This window comes from Setaria italica, chromosome IX (genome assembly GCF_000263155.2).
Source record: "Setaria italica strain Yugu1 chromosome IX, Setaria_italica_v2.0, whole genome shotgun sequence".
Taxonomy (NCBI): Eukaryota; Viridiplantae; Streptophyta; class Magnoliopsida; order Poales; family Poaceae; genus Setaria; species Setaria italica.
In genome coordinates, this window is record NC_028458.1 from 11,585,962 (window position 1) to 11,607,256 (window position 21,295).

The 21,295-nt window shown below is 51.2% G+C and overlaps 1 protein-coding gene and 1 long non-coding RNA gene across 2 annotated transcripts; both read left to right on the plus strand.

Moving 5' to 3' along the window:
- The first annotated feature begins 994 nt into the window (after window positions 1–994).
- Window positions 995–3,373, plus strand: LOC105913592. Its single transcript, XR_001162996.1, has 3 exons — window positions 995–1,386; window positions 1,915–2,025; window positions 3,186–3,373. It is a non-coding gene; the product is annotated as an uncharacterized LOC105913592 (long non-coding RNA).
- A 9,162-nt stretch (window positions 3,374–12,535) lies between these two features.
- On the plus strand, window positions 12,536–15,852 carry LOC101760149. Its single transcript, XM_014805789.2, has 6 exons — window positions 12,536–13,485; window positions 13,572–13,728; window positions 14,468–14,588; window positions 15,070–15,156; window positions 15,267–15,391; window positions 15,464–15,852. The coding sequence occupies exons 1-6, from the start codon at window positions 13,269–13,271 to the stop codon at window positions 15,498–15,500; spliced, it is 744 nt and encodes a 247-aa protein (XP_014661275.1). The 5' UTR covers window positions 12,536–13,268; the 3' UTR covers window positions 15,501–15,852.
- The last annotated feature ends 5,443 nt before the right edge of the window (window positions 15,853–21,295 follow it).

The following is a 21,295-nucleotide window of genomic DNA, read 5'->3' on the forward strand; positions in this document are numbered from 1 at the left end:
GATGTTGAAGCGGATGGTGTACAGGTGGTTGGGGGAGCGCCGCACCCGAGCGAGAAGGTGTAACATCCCGGAAAAATTCACCAAGTTAAATCACTCACTAAAAATCATTTTCAAAATCTTTTTATCGTTTGAGCTCCCAAATCCCGTCTTCCCGACGATTCCGCCATCCCGGCACCAAAGCTGACCACCGTCCATCCTTTTCCCTTATCCTCTCTACGAGTCAACGTGCATGCTAGATGGAAGACCGCCGCGCATGCCCATGACCATTTTCTGCAATCACCATCGTCTCTCTCTTTTTCTTCTATTTTTCCTTCCCCTTTTTCCCTTCCTTTTTCTCCCTTTTTCTTCTCTTCCTTATTTCCCTTCTTTTCTTTTTTCATCTCCCTTCCTGTTTCTTTTTCTTTTTCCCTTCCTCCCTTTTCTCTCTCCTGCCACACCTCATTCTTTTATGGCTGCTCCCTAGCTCCAAGCACGCATGCGCCTAACTCCTTTTCCCTGTGCCTAACGCCAGGCCCACCAGTGCCTGCACCTCTCCCAGCACGCACGCACCTCCTCCCTGGCGCGCATGTCTGGCCCACCAACGCTGCCCCCCTCTGCCTGATGCACGCCACCGCCTGGCCCACGTCGGCCCCACCTACACAGCGTCGCGCCACACCCCAGGCCACGGCAACACGCACCACGATCCCTGCGCTCTCCACGCTCCACCACAGCACACCGCTGCTCCCCAGTGCCCACGCGCGCTCGCCACGACACCGCCACACGCCGAGCCTGGCTGCCCCTCGCCTTCACCGCGCCGCGCGCTCGCCCCGCACTCTGCCATGCGCCTGCTCGCGATCACCACGTACACCGACACCACGCCGCACGCCGCGCCTGGCTGCACCTCGCCTTCACCGCGCCGCGCGCTCGCCCCGCACACTGTCGTGTGCCTGCTCGCGATCACCATGCACACCCGTGCGACACCGCGCCTGGCCACACACTCGCCTCCCCAGCTCGCAGCAATGCCGCCCCTCTGGGCGTGGTCACCACTGCCCATCGTCGCGACACAACAAGCGCCCTAGCCACACCATCCACGCGCACCGCCGCTCGAGCACGCCACCGTGTCCCTGTTCGCCTCGCCGCGCGAGCCCGGCCCCATCACGCCACGCACGCAGAGCGCCACCTCGCTACGCCACCAACCTGTGCGCTTCCTGTGTGCTCGAGCATCCCGCTGCCATTAACTCCGCCGTTCCTGCGCAACGCCCGTCGGCAGCCCCCTCCCCCTCACCTCCAGCCTATAAAGGGGCCTCCGCTCCACCACCAAGCTTCCTGGCCAACTCCCTCGCTCCTGAGCTTCAGTGCCGCTCCCGCAGTCTCCCGCCCGCCGCTGTGGAGCCGCCTCAGCCCGAGGTAAGGAGAGGAATCGAACCCCCTCGACCTCCTCTCCATTTTCCCCCTCTTCCCGATCATCGCCGTGCCTCGACGCCGCCTCTCTCCAACCCGGCTGTTTCCCGTTTCGTTCTATTTCCGTGCGTGAAGTTTTTGTCTCAAGAAAGAAGAAAGAGTTATTTTGCCTTTTTACCCATCCGCTTATTTCTTTTCGCATCAGAACCCTCCCACCTCTCTCTTTCTCTTTTTCATCAGAGACCCTTCCACTTCCAAAAATAATTACAAAGAGGTCCCTAACTCCTTACAAATAAGCCCTTGATCCTCTGTTTAGCTCCTAAACCACCTTACCTTGTCATTTTATGCGCCAAATCCTCTCCAGTAAACCCCAAATTCGACCACGTCATTCTCAAATATATTTCCGCCAAGTCATCTACAAAATCCCTAAAAATACTCTCATTTCCTATTTTTAGTTCACTCCCTCTCTTCAAGCTCAACGAGTAAAACTTTATTTTCTTTTATTTATTGTGTGCTTGCTTGTGTGTGCCGTAGATCGTGCAGTGACCGCGGAGGAGCCCGACAAGAAGCTTAAAGCCTAGTACCATGAGCCGAAGCCTGAAGACCAGTACCGTGAGCAAGAACTCCCGGCCGACTTTGAGGACGGTAAGTCCAATGTCACCCTTTGATGCATATTTATCCTAGTTTTTCAAACATAACCTGTTGGCCTATTTTATAAAATTGCGTATTGTTTTACTACTGAAACACGGTTGGATAGCCACCCATTGATTGTTATGATTATTCCTTGATGTCCTATAATTATCTCTAAACATGATTTGCTCTATTGGGATGATAATTACTGCTAGAATGCTTAGACTTGTTACTCATTTTATTACAATTCAAATATGACTACAATGTGTTTATCAAAAAATAAAGGTGTGAGTGTTTTAAAGGAGAAAAATGGGTTTTCGGGAAATAAAGGAAAGAAAATGCTTAGATGAGATGGATGGGTGTTTCTTGTGTGAAATGCCAAGTTGGGCTCGTACCTTTGTGGTTGAGCAGGTTGGGAGATATCCATCTTGTCACGGTTAAGGACCGAGTTGATGTGTCATCTTGCCAAACACAATTTATCGTGCAACCACTCGACCGTTGTATGCGGCAACAGCTTAGTATAAATCCTACTAGTTAGTCTATTAGCCATCAGGAGAGCTGGTGAGCAATGGGAGACCATGGAAAAGGAGTAAAATCTTTGTGACTTAGGTCTCGGTTAAGACATCGTTGGTAGGTCGTTAACCCCTTGGTTGTTTCCGTGTTGGCTAGTCAGGTTTAGCTAAGGTGGGTAATGGCTTTGATAGGATCTACACCGACACTAAGGTGATCGTGTTGCGGTACCCTACTTGTGGGTAAAGTGTATACCTCTGCAGAGTTAAAACCTATCCGGATAGTTGTGCCCACGGTATTGGACGAGCTACAGCTTGGACACATGACTAGTGTTGGGAGATGAATGATTTTCATGGTGTGTGTTGGATTTTGGAAGTGTACAGCAGTTGTGCCATGAGCTACTGCAGACGAGGAGTTTGGTACCATTAAAACTTGGATCCTTCATGTAGGATCAACCCCACTTATTGATTCGATTACTAAAGAAATGCTTTGCGAAAATCCTTTTGAAAATGAACCCTTGCATGTGTTAAAATCTAGCTTTATTGCAAATAAACCCTAGCCTTACCCTTGATATATCCTGTGCATATTCTTGGTTGTATCCCCCTCCGTGGATGGGGTTGGACATGTTGAGTACTTTTGTACTCACCCTTATTTTGTTGCTTCAGAGGAAGACCCGGACTTCGTTGTCAAGGATTTCGAGTAGGAGGTCGCTTCTGCACCCAACGCTGCCTGTGGTGTTGGTCTTTGCATAATGCTTCCGCTGCTGTGTAGTCCCAAGTGCTGTCAAGAATGACAGTAGCTTGGGTCGCTGCTGTTGTTTATTTACTTATCATTTCGACGTGGCTTTCGCGCCCACTCCCTCGGGAGTTATACGGTTTATGAACCATCTGTTGAATAAATGTGTTATCAGCCTCCTGGAACTGATATTTGTATCACATTTAATCTCTACTTATGTGGGGACGCTTCAAAAGGCGCCTCTGCTCATCGCGGATCCGCATCACCCCATTGTCGATGTGGATGTCGTAGCCGTCCTCGTCGAGCTGTCCGATGTTGATCAGGTTGGTGTCAAGGCGCGGGATAAAGGAGACGCCAGTCAGCTGCTTGTGTTTGCCGGTCTTGTAGGTGATCAGCATTGTCTCGCAGCCCTCGATCTTGACCACTGAGCCATCCCCGAAGCGCACGGTGTCGATGACGCTGTTGTCGAGCTCGGAGAAGACGGTGCGCGACCCAGTCATGTGATTGGTCGCGCCCGTGTCGAGGTACCAGAGGGTGTCATCAGAGGGGTCATTGCCGTCGAGCTAGACGAAGACTCGAGCCTCCACCAGCTGAAGCGGCGCACCCACCCCTGGCAGCCAAATCATCGGCGGCGGCACGTTGACTGCAGCCGCAGCCGGAGGGGGCCGGACTTGGATCAAGTCCACCCTCGCCATCAGCAGAGTGGGCTCCTCTTCTTCGGCCTGTGCAGCGTGTGCCGCACCGCTCTTGGGCTTCGAGGGGCACTCACGGGCCCAATGCCCCATCTTCCCGCATCTTCGGCACTGGTCGTCGTTGACCTTGCGGCCCGACCCAAAGCTTGATCCCCCGCTCGATGGGCTACGCCGCGGCCAGCTCCGGTGATTGCCGGACTTGGAACTTGTAGAGGAGTTGTCACCTCTCCGTCGCTCCTTGGAGCACGCGATCCACTCCTCCTCCGTGAGGTAGAGCTTCCCGTCATCACGTGGTGGCAGTGGAGCGTCGTCCTCGGCTGCCCGGTCCTCCGCCACGTGCAGCCATCCGCTGGCGTCCTCCAGCGACAGCGTGGCTAGATTTGTCGTGACCTCGATGGCGACAGTGACCTGCGACAAGTGCTCGCAGGAGCTTCTCCACGACCTTCTGAGTCACGATCGTCTCCCAGTAGTCTCCAGTGCGGCTACGAGGTTCTATAGCCGCAACGTGAAATTGTCGACGCCCTCACCGTCATTGAAGCGGATCATCTCAAACTCCCGGCGGAGGCGCTGCGCATTCGTCTTCCACACCGATTCGCTGCCGATGCACCAGGTCTTCACGGCATTCCACGCCTCCAGCGCCGTCACCTTCGCCGCCAACTACACCACCATCTCCTGAGGCATGGCGCTCGTTATGGCGTCGAGCGCCATACGGTCCTCCTGCAGCGAGACGCCACCAGGCTTAATTGCTTCCCACATGTTGCGGGCTTGCATCTTGACTTTCATCACCAAAGACCATTGCGTGTAATTAGTCTTGGTGAGCATGGGCCAATTCGTCGCGCTGCCGATGTCTCGAACGACGCGCACCACCTCCTCCTTGCCACTACCACCAGCTTCGTCACCCTTTCCACCGGCTGGCTTCCTGGGAGAGCTGGGAGGGGTCTTCTTCTTGTCGCCCACCATGAGCGCGTAGCGGATCGCCGGATCACGATACCAGCGGCGGTACCTGACCACGATTGATTCCCGCTCCTTCCTCAGCTCTGATACTAATTGTTGTAAATCCCGGCGAGCTTCCGTCGCCGGCGATCACACGGTGGCACTCGCGAACACACGAACGCAAGAAGATTTTGTGCTGCTGTAACCAGCCACGTTTTCTGTATTGCTTACTTGAATATAAAGGAAAACAAAACGCCTAACGAACTCCCTGATCGTGGCAGTGTGCTGCCCTACAAGCGCGGCGTGCCGCTCCTTTTGGCCGTGGCATCCCACGTCCAGCATCCAGGCCGCGCAGCTCCTGAAGACGCGCTCCGCATGCATCCATGCGCTGAGCTCCGACAGACTCGCTCAGCCTCAACACGGGCCAGCTTATTTGACTCTAGCGACACCTATACGTACACGATTACAGGTAACAGTGCGGATCGATCCCCAGGTTCGTCGAACCGAACCGCAGAAACGACCCTAATGGGCTCCTCCTCCGACCCACAAAGCCACTCTGGGTCAACGGTTTGGAAACACAGGAACCAAAGGATCGCCAGGTTCGATCCATCCTCTTCGACTCGGCGGCACCGCGGCATCTATCGAGGCTGAGCTGCCGCCCCGTTCTCAGCTAGTTGTGTTTCCTCCGTCGGCGTCGCCCATCGAGACACCTCTCCGTACACTTCGCTGCCCTCGCCGTCACGCTTCACCGGGCATCGGCATCTCCCGGCTGCACTTCGCAGGCTTCTCGAGCGCTTCCATCTCCCCGCTCTTGCATTTACTTTTCCTACGTCCCGGCCCCAAGGCCAATTGCACTGGTAAACAATTTTTACACTTGTGTGCATTCAGATAACCCAGTGTATTGATGTTGTTGTCATTAATCTCGAGACGCCTCCAATTGCTGCCTTTTCCAACCAGTTTTAGAAATTCGCTTTGAACCTCACTTGGCGTTGGGTTGTCTGTCAGAATCAAGCGCTCCATGGATCACGTTGCCTGAGAGGCTGAGGTACCCGAGTGGGGCGCAGCTGCCGTGCTGCAATCAGATCGGCGGCCAAGCTTGTTTGCCAACAGGTCAAGCGCTGGTCATGTCCATCTTACTGAGCTTGTTCCCGGCGCAGGGCTTGCTCGGCCATAGGTGGCACCGGCAGCAAGTCATGCATGTTGACCTCTGAAACAAGCCGCTCGAATGTATGCACGTCGTGATCCTTGTCGCCGGCGGGCGGCGAACGTCAGCGTCGGACCCGCGACAACAAACTTGACGCCATCGTTGTAGTTGGAGCAGCATACAGCCAGCGGAGGTTGGCTGTGGATCAGCGGATGCCGCTCCTAGCTGCCGAGTAGCCCGCAAGCAAAGTAGTAAGCTTAAATTATTACTCCCTCCATTCTAAATTGTAAGCCATTTTATCTTCTCTAGGTGCATATATATTATTATACATCTACATATAGTGTAATATCTATGAACCTGGAAAAGCTAAAACAATCTACAAAGCATAAACACATGGGTTGACCTGAGGTATCTGTTAGCTTAAATCCGTTGCATATCTTTGTAAATACGTACTTGCATGTGTTGAGTCGCGTCAGGTCGTTAGCTGGTAGGAACGAGTCATGTGTGGGCTGGAGTCGTGCGTAGCTCACGGCATGGCCAAGTGCTATGTCTGGTCAGCGCCAGCGCCTTTGGCGGGCACATGGCGTGGCGTCGCAAGGAAATAGCACGTCGCGCACCTGGACGGTGTGGCGTGGGACTCGGTCCTGTATTCCAAATAAAGAGGAGCAGAAAAATAGAAAACGCTGTAATGTTAGCAGCACCAAAATATTCACTTTCCCGCATGCGTATCTGTGTTCTCGCCTCGCCGGCAGCGACGCCGTTCAAGCCGGGGCAACGCCCAGTTTCAACAACTGGCATCAGAGCCGTTCGCCGGCGTCCAGGCGTGAAGAAGCTCTGGCGTGAGGGGATTTCGGTGTTGGATGAAATAGATCCCATTCGAGAAGCCGCCCTCACCCAAGAGACTGCGCATTGAGGAAGAGAAGATGGCTAGCGACGACGATGCATCAGGATCAGGCGGTCACCGTGTCGTCAAGGAGAGCACGTTGATGTGGCCAATGCTTACCCGCACCAATTATGCAGTTTGGGCGATGATGATGATGAAGATCAATTACGAAGCCCTTGAAATATGGGATGCAATCGATCCTGGAAAGGAGGTGCCGCGGCCAATAGATAGGCAGGCTATGGGCGCCCTAATGCGCTCCGTGCCTAGTGACATGTGGGCAGCGATCGGTGCGAAGGCGAGCGTCAAGGAGGCATGGGATCTGTTAAAGACCATGAGGCAAGGAACTGACCGTGTCAAGGCAGCCAATGCTCAGAAGCTCCTCAAAGAGTTCGAGAACATCGCGTTCAAGGAGGTGAGAGTGTGGAAGATTTTGGCATGAGGATCAACAACCTCATCGCAAACCTGAAGACCCTCGGCGAGGAAGTTGAAGATATTCGTGTCGTCAAGAAATTCCCCCGTGTTGTGCCGGCTCAACTCAATCAAGTCGCTGTCTCGATCAAGATGTTCTGCAAGATGGAGGAACTCACGGTCGAGGAGCTGGTGGGCAGACTCCGTTCTGCTAAGGATCGGTTCGAGCCAACGGTAGATCAGGTAACTGACAAGGCCAGTCGGCTTCTGCTGACCGAGGAAGACTGGGCGGCGAGGAACAGGCATCGTCTCCAGTCTGAGTCGTCATCATCTGGTGGCAAGAGTGGTGCATACTCCGGCGACAAGGGGAAGGCTGCAGCGCGCGGTGATTCTGGCATCAAGCTCATGTCGATGGGAACGCCACGACGCAAGGGGAGGTGCAAGAACTGCGACATCTATGGACACTGGGCCAAGGAGTGCAAAAAGCCGAAGAAGGAGGAGCGGCAGGAGGCCGCTCATGTGGCGAGGGCCGACATCGAGCAGCCGGCACTGCTGCTGACGGAGGTTTGTAGCGTCGTGCACACCTCTCTTACAGTCTTACCCAGAGCGTATTCCTGAATCAGGAACGCGTGTTCCCAGGGGAGTACGACGAGGGCGCCTGGATCCTTGACACGGGCGCAACAAACCACATGATGGGGTGCCGTGAGGTGCTAACGTCACTCGACGAGATGGTGCGTGGTGTCGTCCGCTTTGAAGATGGCTCCAAGGTGGAGATCTGTGGACTTGGTGCAGTGATGGTCTCAGGCAGAAATGAGGAACACAGGGTCCTCACAGAGGTATTCTTCATCCCATCGTTGAAATGCAATATTATCAATCTTGGACAGTTAGAAGAAGGAGGCTACAGAATTGAGATTGACAATGGCATCCTGCAAGTGCTCGATCGGGATTGTGCAGTCCTGGTGGAGGCGACGCGCAAGAACCGGCTGTACACCATGAAGCCGACTCTGTGCGCGCTAGTCTATCTGCTGTCCAAGATGGAGGAGGAAGCGTGGCGATGACATGCTTGATATGGGCATCTGAACTTCCGATCCCTACGGGAGTTGGGAGTGAAGGAGATGGTTGATGGCATACCACTGATCCGGCGGGGCGAGCAGGTGTGTGATGGTTGCGCACTCGGGAAGCAGCATCGCACGCCGTTCCCACAGGCCTCGACGTATCGTGCAAAGCGCGGACTGGAGCTGTTCCATGGTGACTTGTGTGGCCACATCTCTCCACCGACTCCAGGAGGGAAGTCATTTTTCCTCCTCATCGTGGATGACTATAGCAGGTTCATGTGGCTTGAGCTGTTGACAGCAAAGGACGAGGCGTTCCAGTACTTTAAGAAGGTCTAGGCAGCAGCTGAACGTGAGCACAGACGCCATCTCAAGGCGTTCAGAAGCGACCGCGGTGGTGATTTCAACTCAAATATGTTCACTGCATATTGTAATGAGCAGGGGATCAAGCACAACACCACAGCACCGTACTCACCTCAACAAAACGGCATTGTCAAGCGCCGGAACCAATCGGTGGTCGAGATGGCTCGGTGCTTGCTGAAAAGCATGCGGGTGCCAGCCAAATCCTGGGGAGTAGCAATCAAGACGGCCGTGTACATCCTTAACCGGTCGCCTACACGAAGCTTGGAGGGGAGAACCCCATTCGAGGCCTGGTACGGGAAGAAGCCCAGCGTTCGTCATCTGCGCACTTTTGGGTACGTGGCCTATGCCAAGCGCGTCAGCCCTGGCATCACCAAGCTGGCGGATAGGTCCGTTCCGGGGGTGTTCTTCGGCTATGAACCCGGGACCAAGGCCTATAGGGTCTATGACCCAGTGGGCAAGAAGCTGATGGTCACCTGAGATGTAATCTTCAACGAGAAGAAGGCGTGGAACTGGGCGGCGGACGACGCGACCCCGGTCAAAACTGCAGCACCACTGACAGCGCACTTCCCAGTCACTGTTGGTGGTCCGATAATAGCTCCATTAGACGCACAAGCGCCTAAATCAGTACAGGGAGAGCCATCATCACCTGAGCCGCAAAACTCGGCGGTCGGAGGCAGATCACCGGCAACACCTCAGTACTCCACCGAGGACCCCGAAGTGCCGGAGCTCACTCCCTTGCCGTTTCAAGTTCAATGGGCAATGCCACCATCTGAAGGAGCAGAAGACTCTGAGGGAGTACCACTGCGTTTCAGAACCATCCCTGATCTCCTGGACACAACTGAGGAGGTAATGGATTTTGAGTACAGTGGTTTATGCCTACTAGCTGCAGATGAGCCCGCTGGGGTAGAGGCAGCTCTAGCCGAGGATTGCTGGAAGAAGGCCATGGAAGCTGAGCTAGGAGCAATCAAGGAGAACAACACCTGGGAGCCAAGCAGACTACCTGCTAGACAGCGTGCAATTGGTCTCAAATGGGTATTCAAGGTGAAAAGAGATCCTGCAGGAAATATTGTGAAGCACAAGGCATGTTTGGTAGCAAAAGGCTATGCTCAACGACAAGGGATCGATTTTGATGAAGTGTATGCACCGGTGGCCCATATTGAAATAGTCCGATTGATTTTGGCACTTGCAACTCATGGCGGGTGGCAAGTTCATCACATGGATGTTAAATCGGCGTTTCTGAATGGTGATCTCAAGGAGGAAGTTTATGTCAGTCAGCCACCAGGATTTGTGATCAGAGATGATCAACACAAGGTTCTGAAACTGAACAAAGTGTTGTATGGATTGCGTCAGGCACCGAGGGCATGGAATGCAAGGCTTGACAGGGAACTGATTCAGCTTGGGTTTGTCAGAAACAAGCTAGAGCACGCTGTGTACAGAAGAGGTGATGAAAAATCCTTTCTGATAATTGGTGTATATGTTGATGATCTGATCATAGTAGGGCCAAGAGCTGAAGACATAGCTGAATTTAAGAAGGAGATGCAACACAGATTCAGCATGAGTGACCTGGGGTTACTAAGCTACTATCTGGGGATTGAGGTAAAGCAAGAATCTGATGGCATCACTGTCAGTCAGAGTTCTTATGCAGCCAAGATACTAGAAGTGGCTGGTATGTCCAAGTGCAATCCTACCAAGACACCACTTGAGGTAGGAATGAAGTTGAGCAAGAAAGATGCAGGAGAAAGCGTGGATGCCAAAAAGTACAGGAGCATCATTGGGAGCCTGAGATATCTTGTGAATACTAGGCCTGATCTTGCACATTCAGTGGGGCTGGTTAGCAGGTATATGGAAGCTCCAGGGATGCAGCATTGGAAGGCAGTGAAGCAGATCCTCAGATACATCAAAGGGACTTTGGAACATGGCTGCCATTACAAGAGAAATCAGTCACAAGTAACTGACCTTATAGGTTACAGTGACAGTGATTTTGCTGGAGATGTTGATGACAGGAAGAGTACTATAGGCATGGTATTTTTCCTGGGCACAAGTCTGATCACTTGGATGTCACAGAAGCAAAGAATCGTGGCTCTTTCATCCTGTGAAGCAGAATACATGGCAGCAGCAGGTGCAGCATGTCAGGGTGTTTGGCTCAGTCGTCTTCTTGCTGAACTGACAGCCAAAGAGCCAGCTATTGTGAAACTGAAAGTCGACAACATGTCAGCAATAGCTCTGAGCAAGAATCCGGTTCATCATGACAGGAGCAAGCATATTGATGCGAAGTTTCATTACATCAGAGAGTGCATTGACCATGGCATCGTGGAGGTTGATCAAGTGGAGACTGCTGAGCAATTGGCAGACGTCCTGACCAAAGCTCTTGGCCGCATCAAGTTTGTCGAGATGAAGAACAAGCTTGGAGTTGGCTCGGTGCAAAGGATTTAGGGGGTGATTTGTTAGCTTAAATCCGTGGCATATCTTTGTAAATACGTACTTGCATGTGTTGAGTCGCGTCAGGTCGTTAGCTGGTAGGAACGAGTCGTGTGTGGGCTGGAGTCGTGCGTAGCTCACGGCATGGTCAAGTGTTTTGTCTGGTCAGCGCCACAGCGCCTTTAGCGGGCACGTCGTGTGGCGTCGCAAGGAAATAGCACATCACGCACCTGGGCAGTGTGGCGTGGGACTCGGTCCTGTATTCCAAATAAAGAGAAATAAAAAACGTTGCGACGTTGGCAGCACCAAATTATCCACTTTCTCGTGTGCCTATCTGCGTTCTCGCCTCGCCGGCAGCGACGCCGTTCAAGCCGGGGCACCGCCGGTTTCAACAGTATCCATTGGAGCACCGAGGTTCAGCAGCTGATTGAAATGGAGCAACCGGTGCTCCTCTGGGTATCAAATAGATCGCTGGATCGATTACGGTTCGCTCCATGGTTGAACCATGCCCATCTTTAGACGCCATTGTTAATTACCGCAGCGACCAAATGAAACTACATGAGTGCACCCTTCCCTCTCCTACACATCAGCATGTACAGCATCTACGTTAGTACCTAGTTATGAACATACTGCACTGAATTCTGTTAGCATTATTCAAGCATGAGCGTGAGAGAAACCTCTGACTACATCCGCGGGCAACATGTGAGGATCGTCGATCAGACATCAGAGATGGACTCTTCGGATAAGATCCTTACCGTCTGTGCTCACAACTCTGAATTCTCTGCTACACCGAACGCACTAGTCTGAATCCGAAACTGAACTGGGTACTTGGATTGGATGACATCTTGTTACCACGAGTAGTGCAGCATGCTGACTATTACAGGTTAATCTGCAGGTGGCAACAACCAAGCCAGAGCAGCCATTGGCGTCCCAACGCTTTCCTGATCCACCGCGGGCACCCCACGTCCACCTCTAGTTGTGGCCTCCACTCCGGTGGACACGAAGACCGTCGCAACTCGCAACGCGGTGGGGGAATCAGGGAAGCATCAGCCACGACGACGCTCCATCCGCCGCCTCCGGTGCTCCCCCGACGGCCGAATCGCTCGTCCACGGCCGCGGTGACAGCCCGCCGCCAACTCGCCGCTTCTCCTGCCCAAACATTGAAACTAACACTGCATGCTCTGCCGTGGGGAGGGCGCCGCGGAGGGCGGAAGCGCGGTGGCGGCCGCCGGCAGTGAAGTGCGGTGGCGGACGGTCGAGAGCGGGAGGGGCTCAATTCTATAAAATAACAGGGGGTACATTGAAAATATTTGGATCGCGATCATTGATCGCGATCCAAATCAGGGGTTTATTCGTAAATATTAGGGGGTATTTTGTAAATATTTGGATAAGGGGGCACGTGCAAGTACGCCGGGACGGCGGGCGGATGGCCAACACGGCGGCCGGCGAGGCTGTGCTGTCCCCTCCGCCGGGCATCCGGCGGGAACTCCCCGTCAGCTCTGCTGCGGCCTGCGGTATTCTCGCCGCTCACAGCCATAGCTGAGGTCTACGCCACGGAAAGGCTCCGCCAGCCACCGCCGGAGCAGCCTCTCGACGCCATGGCCACCCCACCCGGGCACCCGGCATGGGCGTCCCCGCCGGAATCGGTGCCCGCGACGCAACGAGCCCGCGACGCGCACGCCGCGGGATACGAGCCATTTCTCCTAGCCCAGGTACAAGTACAACCACAGCATCCCCATCCCGCACATCCATCCTTCCTTCAAGCGTCGCCGCCTCCACGGCGCCGTATCCTCGTGAGGCGCGCGCAAGCACCGGAACGAAAAAGCATCTAGTCACCAGCGCCGAGATCCGGGCATGGCCAATGTCCGAGCGCCGCCGCCGCCGGCAGTGCTGGAGCAGCAGTTGTCGGCGTCGTGGACAAACGGCGCCGGAAGCCTGCTGCCGGGTCCAGCCTCTCCGCCTGGGCCTCGGCCGCGTGCTGTGGGCGATCCGCGCGGCATCCACGTCTTCCGTGGGCCGTGGCGCCGCTCGGGCCCCGGGACTTAATTGTCTGATATGGCCCATGGGCATTTTGTGAACCATGGGTTTGGGCTGTACTGCCCCCAAGGCCCAAACTCTCCATGATTGGGCTACGGCTCATCTCTCTGTCTTCCCTCATCAGCAGTCAGCAGGGAGGACAGCCAAAAAGTGTAGTACGCGCCATGGCGGAGTCATGGCGGGATCCGGTGCTCCGCGAGCCGCCGGCGAAGCGGAGGGATATCGACCCCATCGCCCCGACCAAGCATCCTTGGAACCTGCCCGCAAGACTCTCACTCCCACACTGCTCGTGTAACCCAGGTGCGGTCCGGAACCTAGCCTTCATGTTCCAAATGTCGTCCTGTTTTACCTGCTTCGTGGCACTGAAACTAAAATTATGTAATCAGAGGACAGTTATGTGGCGATACCCCGGGAGGCAAACCTGCCAATCGACGAAGAGGCTAGGAGGGTTGTGGCCGGAGTGTCCCAGGCAGTCGTCGCCGTCGCCTCCATCGACGGTAGCTTCATGGGTCCTCTTTTGCGTGTTCCTGATTCCTGCACCGTGTTAAAATGTGCCAAATCTTCCGGTTTCTTTAATTAAAAAAAATTGAACCTTGCTCCGTCTTGGGTGGCGTGGGGGGATTGGCCGCTCAAATATTTCCCCTGTTTTTGGCCCCCCTCTACAACGGGCAACATTGTGCTCTCATGTACATATGCACTCTAATCTTAACTACAACGGGCAACATTAAGCAAGAATGCACCTTTACAACATGTCCTTGATTTTTTTGCTAGCTATTAGTGTAAAGGTAGAAGGAACCGGTTAGTCCTGTTGTAGCCAATAAGTTGAACAGGAAAAAGATACCATAGCGCATCACGCTGCACAAGACTGTACACATTACCGCAAGCCCGCCACATTATGTGTTTGGACCATGATACCTAACTGAGGCCACTAACCTAAATATGGGATAACAAACTGCGGAGTTTCGTGATTTTTTAGTAGTATATATGGTTAGAAAATGAGGACTTGGACAAGACTGCAAACAAAACTTATTAACTATATATGGTTCAGTATCATTTTCTTTTAGGATAACAGAAAAACCTTGCAAAAGAAACAAAAGGCAGGAGAATGAGATTATGCAAACTCTAAAGTTTTATAGTTTACTGATGCACATGCTTTGTGCAAGTTAACAAATTGTCACAAGGCTGCTCTTATAACTTTTGACAGTTAGTTTGTAGCTTGGTAGAATTTGGTGACATTAGATCCTCTTTCTTTGCGTATTTTATTCACGAGCTTCTTTTATAGGAGGTATTGCCGTCCAAGTATAATGGCTTTCGGTGTGAATTTGCATAATGCCCAGTCTTCACCTTGGATGAAAGTTCCCACGACTTTGCATGAAGGGTTGGATGGTCTTGTTGTTGAGCTGGTATGTCCCATGTTCATTATTTGCTTTGACTTGCTTGTTAAATGTACAACTCATGTTCATGATTGTTTAATCTGCTCGTTGAATATGGAAATGCAGTTTGTTTCAATATTAAATACTCCCTCCGATCTAGTTGCTCAAACTTCTTAACTTGGTCCATCAATATATTGATAACACATGGTTGATGTTGTTAGATTCTTCATGGTAAGTACTTTCATAATATATAACTTTCTCTATTTGAAATATTATACTTTTACAAAAAAAGATTGAGACAAAGTATCATACTGGAGACAGCATCGATGTCCAAAATGACCTACGTTTGGAATCAGAGGGAGTAATAACCGAAATGACATATGTATAAATACTATAAGTGGTGTACATTTTGACCAGCCAGACTTATGTGCGAACAAAATAGGTGATGTTCATTTATATAATTCTACCATTTTTCTGAAGTCTTGCTAACTGGATGCCTGTCTCCTACAAGGCACTGCGAGCTGCTTCATCAGTTGGACTACGGCAAAGGGATCTAATTATTCAGTGCAATGGAAGACGTGTTGCTACAAGTTTACAGGTACTTCCATAACTTTTGTCATGAAACTAATTGTTTTTTGTGGCATTGGCACTCATGTTTGCTGTGAGGCTGCACTCATATATGCTTTGTTTCAATTTTGGTTTGACGAGTTGTTCGAAATATTGGTGGAAAATATTGGAAAGATGGTGGAGTTGACTGTTATAAAGGCTGAGGATGGCACTGCACATTCAATACATCTTCCTGTGGAGGAGACCGTGGAGAAGAATTTCTACTCGTAATTATCCCTCCCCTAGTTTTATGTTGAACATTTTTTTCATATTCGTATTTTACTTTATAATTATGGCAGGTGGCCAATCTCAAACTACCATGGAGGATTTCTCTAGCTGCTGTGGAAGATTCTACATTATCTGTTGCCTAATTCAGAACTGGTGAATGATGTTTGTGTTTGTTGGAGCCTTTTACATTTACGTGTAGGACGCTGGTGAAGCAGACTGTTAGTTTCTGTGTCATTTATAAGTGTATAAATACTTAGAAGAAATAGAACACTTGGAGCTTAATGACTCAACATATCTTCTTGGTAGCATTGCACACAGCAATACCAAATCTTTTTTTCAGGTTCCCTGACCTGCACCACTTTGTTGTCCGGTGTTTCTGTCTGTAACTCATCTTGGTTACCAGTTTTGAGTAAAGCTGTAAATCGTGAGCTAAAGTATCAATGCTGGAGCTTTAGAGAAACTTACTCGCTTCCCACCTCTGATGTCAATCACATATGCTTATATAATTCACTTAACCAAGAAAGTACAGTAGCGAGCAAAAAAATTTCCTGTTCCTTCGTTTCTGGATTCTTGCTTGACCTAGCTAGTGAGCAAGTCCACTCCGAGAGCTAGGACCATGTACATCTAATTGATACATGTACTATACTATGCCATGTATTTGAGCATTCTTTGTTTGACTTGTAAAAAAAAACCCAGTTTTAAACCCTCAACTACTCTCGGTTCATTTCTCAGTTAATTGCATGGTCGAAATGTAAATAAAACTGTGCAGAGCACAGCTCACAACTCTTGAATCCGTCTTGCAAAACACCCTCGACTTGAAACTTAGGTAACGTTTGGTTCACTGTAACGTAAATAGAAGGTAAGAGATTATGTTACACGTGTTTGTTTCAGCGTGGCCTGTAATCCATTACCCCCGTAATCATATTACAGCCCATTCAAAAACGTTACAGCTGCATATCCGCTGTAAACGGATCACAGCCAGATCCTTGCAACTTGCCTTTCTCTTCAACCATAGCTCTGGTATTTGTTTGCGTTTACAGTGTTGAACCAAACAAAATTAGAGATTTGATCCATCCATTACCGTTAGTGTTGTATTTCATTTCCGTTTGCGTTTACGTTTGCAGTCCATAACCAAAACACTATCTTAGTGGTGTTGCACATCATTGTACACCATTGACAGGTTAGATTGACCTGGTGATGGAGTGCGCTGCACGTAGTGCGTGGTCAATCTAACAACCCTGGTCATCAAGAGCAGCTAGCACAAGGTCTGGCACCAACCTAAGCGGTTGGCGACGACCAAAACGCGTACATGCCCAACCACACCGACATGCATCGCAACCAACCAGACGCGTGCGATTCAGGTCTCGCGCCTAGCTATATATACGGATCAGAAAGGGGCTCTTCTGAAAACTGAACAACATTCAATCAGCCACAGTTTTTGCACTCGCAGCCTCACAGGACGCAGGCAGAAAACAAAGGCTCAGGCCCAAGCACACGCAGGGGCCAGGAAGGAAACATGGCTGCCGGCGCCGCCTCGTCGACGTCGAGGAGCCTCGCCGCCGCCACCTGCCTCCTCGCCCTGCTCTTCGCCGCTTGCCTAGCCGCCGCCCTGCCAGGCGCCGACGCGCGCCGTCTGCTCGCCACGGCGATGCCGCCCGCGTCCCCGGGGATGGCACCGTCTCCTACGCCGGGCGCCGACTACGCCAGCGGCCGGTTGCTTCTCGAGGGAGGTCGTGAGCTCCTCGACGGCGGCCTTCGCCTCGCGGGGAGGCTGCTTCTTGGCCTCGGACTCTGATCGGGATATATCGATCGACCTACATACAACTCGAGCGGCCGGCGGATCCAGTGCTGACCTTCCTGGCCGTTGTTGTCACGCTACTGCGTTGCGTCCTCGCCGTCGGTTGATCTTCGTTGTGGCGTCTTTTGCCGGTTGATTATGTGCACACGCGTGTTTTTCTTTCATGATGACCATCGTTATGTGTAATTCCCTTCCATTCTTGAATGTGTGATGTTGGTTCGTCCAATTTTGAACGAAGATATGGTATCATATTAATAAGAATACATTTTGTTTTATGTGACTCGGAGAGCCTTCGAAAATCTTTAACTCGGGCTGGCACTATTTTCTGCATGTGAATTTGATGATACTCTATCCGAGCCCTTTCAAAAAAAAAACCTTATGTTGAAATATGAATCCAATGATATTAATTTTTGTAGGCTATTAAATTTGAAATATGAATCCAATAATATTTGCGCCTTAAGAAAGGAGTAGGATGTTTGTGTAGCATGCATGTGAACGATAACGCGCGTCCTTCCAGCAACCAATGAAAGATTCAGCGCATTTTGGGGAAGAAACTTATGTGCAGCAGACTGAGATTGCAAACTTGCGCTCTAAACGGAGTTGGATAGGAGCGACAATGTAAGTACAATCTTACCGAGATATGAGTGGATTATATTTTACTACTCAACAGTACAATCTGCCACTGGTTCATTACTTTAGTACAATCGGACTGTAAAAAATGGGATGTAAACGAACTAACGAAGGTTTAATTAGGAGTAGTTAGTACATGATCTAATTAAAATGCATGAATTTTTCCTAGTACTGTAGCCAGCATCCTTGACCTTGAGTATGAATCTTGGCACACATTTGCGGAATTAAAATAAAGTGCTGGGAGGCGCCAAAATGTTTGCATCCTGGCTGACCGGAAAAGAATCAACGTAACAACCCGCGGCGTGTAACCTGTACACACGAAAGACATGACGACCGAACCTACCAGCAGTGAGCTAGTGCGGTGCACGTATCGATGGGTCAACCAAACGTGATGGCACACACGCGTACTCCTACACCAACTGATGCGCACCTTATTGACGCGTGCCCGCACCGACACGTCTCGCTCTCGCTCCACCAAACGGGCTCGACTATATAAACGAATAGATACGGGACAAGGCTTCCACGCCTCGTCACATTCAGCCACACACACCATTTGCGCAGCCACGAGCATCTAGGCAAGCGAAGAGCCATGGCCGCCGCGTCGTCGAGGAGCCTCGCCGCGGCCTGCGTCCTCTCCGTGCTCCTCGCCGGCTGCCTGGCAACCGCCGCCGACGCGCGCCGCCTGCTGCTTGTCACGGCAGCGATGCCTCCGGTGGCCGACTACATGGACATGACCATGTCCCCGGCGCTGGCGCCCGGGCCCGAGCCGGGCTCCGACGACCTCGCCGGCACGATGCTTTTCCATGGCCGGGGCCTGCTCGACGGCGGCATCCGACTCGCGGGGAGGCTGCTCCTTGGCCTCGGACTCTGATCTATCTGCATGCACGGCAGACATGACCTTCTTCGATTGTGTTTATGCATGTGTGCCCTTGGATTTCATACTTCTTAGTTCTTGTGCTCCATTCCTGCAGCTTTGTCTTTCTTTTTCCCTTTTTCTTTAACATTCAGCATAATATGGTCTTTAATTTTGGTACAGTTAATCTTCCTTCGCAATTTCTGGCCGTGTTTGTTGTTTAGTAGCAAGTGAAATGAGGTGCTGTTTCGCTGGTGTAAGGATTGCTCTCTGCAATGTTCACATAAGTTGTTTATGAGAATATTATAGCTACTTGTGTTTCTTGCAATGTGGGCAAAGCTTCTCTGCTGATCTCTCCGCGCGGTCATTCTTTCTACAGCATGGCAAGAAAAGTATCATGAGCAATCACCACCCCCAAGCATCGGATCGGAGATGCCGGTTACAATATTCTAATTAAACTGAACCTACAAATGAAACTACATATATGATGCTGCCTCAACTCTCTGATGAACACCTGGATGTCAACTCACGGATCACCTGTTCAAAATCATCAGGTGTCATGATATACTCAATGGATTACGAGTCAATTTCAGAGTAAAGAAAGCCCTAGTATGAATGTCCGAATCGGATTGCGAATGCAAAGTTTTGTTTATTTTTTCCTTGATTTATTTCAACTTGCAAAAGCTCGAGATTGATCGAGTAACTACGTTTGGGACTCCCATAACAGGACGTTAATTCTTAGGACCAAGGGACTACATGTCACAACTCTGTGCATATACGGTATAATTGGTCTGGATAAAGATTTTGCATCCCACAAAAAAAATTAAGTTTATATAATTTTAAAAATGCAATTTTCTTTTTTACTGTATATTGCTCATCGTTTCATACTACTGACCTCCGTTTTTGAATACTTGGCAATTTTGACCAAACACAGTTACCAAAGCAATTCAACTTTTCAAGAAAAATGACCAAAATACCCTTACGAACTTAACTTTTAAGTGCTTCTAGAACATTCATTTAATATTTGTATAAGGTAAAATAGGAAAGTGTTTCTTGGGAAATGTGAAGTGCCAAATATTTTGAAACAAATAAGATGCTCAAAAGTGATAAGTATTTGGAAACAGAGGTCGGTATTCCTCACGAGCTGGTCGATGCCGGCATGGCCCGAGAGTCCCGGAAAGAGACAGTTCCCTGCATTCCCTGGCCCACAACCAACCTATGTGGCCCGCTGCCCAGTGCCTATAAAATCTTGCCTGCGTTCTCGTCTCGTCTCCTCCGAATCTTCTTTTCAAGACCCGTCTCCGGTCTCCCGGCCGAGAATCCCAACGGACAAACCCCCCGCACCGCCTCGTCGTCGGCAAGACAAGAACGGAGGAACCCAAGCTCCCGCGCCGCTACCTATCCAAGAGAAGGGCAGGCTTCGTGCCCCCGCCGCCCCGCCGGGGCCGCACGAGGTTGCTCACGCCCTCGGACTATCTCCGCACCGCCGGCCGGAGCAGCGGCGGGCGCTCCCGTGCGTCGCGCCCAACGACCTCCGCCGCCGTGCACCCCCTACTTCCAGGGCGTACTTCTCAGGTTTGGCCTCAAGCCCCGCTCCTCCCGTGTCGGCATTGCGCGCTATTTGGATGTTTCTTGGATCGGCGAGCCTTTTCTTTTTTTCCTTGCGCCTTGCGTTGGGGTTCATCATGACGAGGCATATGTTCTTGATCAGCGTTATGCGGTTGGATGAAATCTTGGCTAGGGTTATGAATTGTTCGTTTGGGCGTCCTTTCTTGGTTATCAGTGGTCGGTTTGAACGTTACTGATGGAGGTCTCGTGGTTTGTTAGTACATGAGCAAAATCGATTGCTGAATTGGGTTAATCATGTCCTTGATTGGGTTATTACTGAATTGTGTCCCCTAATTAATCTCTTTAGCTTTTGTGGTCAACTCCTCACTTTTTTTAAGGATTCAGAGCTTCAGAATTCGTGTAAAGGCTGAACTCTGAAACATAAACGCCACTTCCACTTTTGGTTGGCCTAGGCTAGATGGAAGTTATGACATGTATAAGTAATTCGGCGGCGGCAGGGCCCGCCCCGACGGCCGCCAGAGCCGCGGCCGCAGGGGGCCGGTCGGCGGCCGCCACCTGCGCCCACGAGGGAAGGAGAGAGGGGAAAGAGGAGAGGGGAGGGGGGAAGGAGTCGCCGGCCATGGCGCCGGCCGGCGGCGGCGGCGGCGGCGGCGACGGCGGCGGCAGTCACAGGTAACCCTAACCCTAACCTAGGCTGATACCATATCAGAAGGTAATAGATTTATTATGGGCTAACCCTAGAGGGTAGCTATATAGATGTCTTACATGGGCCTATTGGGCCCTAATACACACAGTACACCAACAGTTAATGCAAATTTGAGCACCTGTGATGCTTCTGGTTTCATGGAATTTCCAGCAAAGACAGCTGATTGATTGTTTAAAATTTTGTATGCTTTTACGAGCATTGGCAAGAATTTGTTTTGTTGCCTTAATGTTTTGGCAAGATGCCATCATATTAGCATTCTAGTTACCAAATCTTCGATGACTGACTTTGTAATTGTAACTGCCTTTCTAGACTTCAAGAAAGGGTTGGTTCCTTCAGTGTCGTCTTCG

What these genes read in the sequence shown, in the direction of transcription:
- LOC101760149 (XM_014805789.2), top strand. Translation starts at nt 13,269, where the DNA reads ATGATTGGGCTACGGCTCATCTCTCTGTCTTCCCTCATCAGCAGTCAG. An exon ending in GTGTTGCTACAAGTTTACAG is followed by an intron (nt 15,157 to 15,266) that starts GTACTTCCATAA and finishes TGGTTTGACGAG; the next exon opens with TTGTTCGAAATATTGGTGGA. An exon ending in GTGGAGAAGAATTTCTACTC is followed by an intron (nt 15,392 to 15,463) that starts GTAATTATCCCT and finishes TAATTATGGCAG; the next exon opens with GTGGCCAATCTCAAACTACC.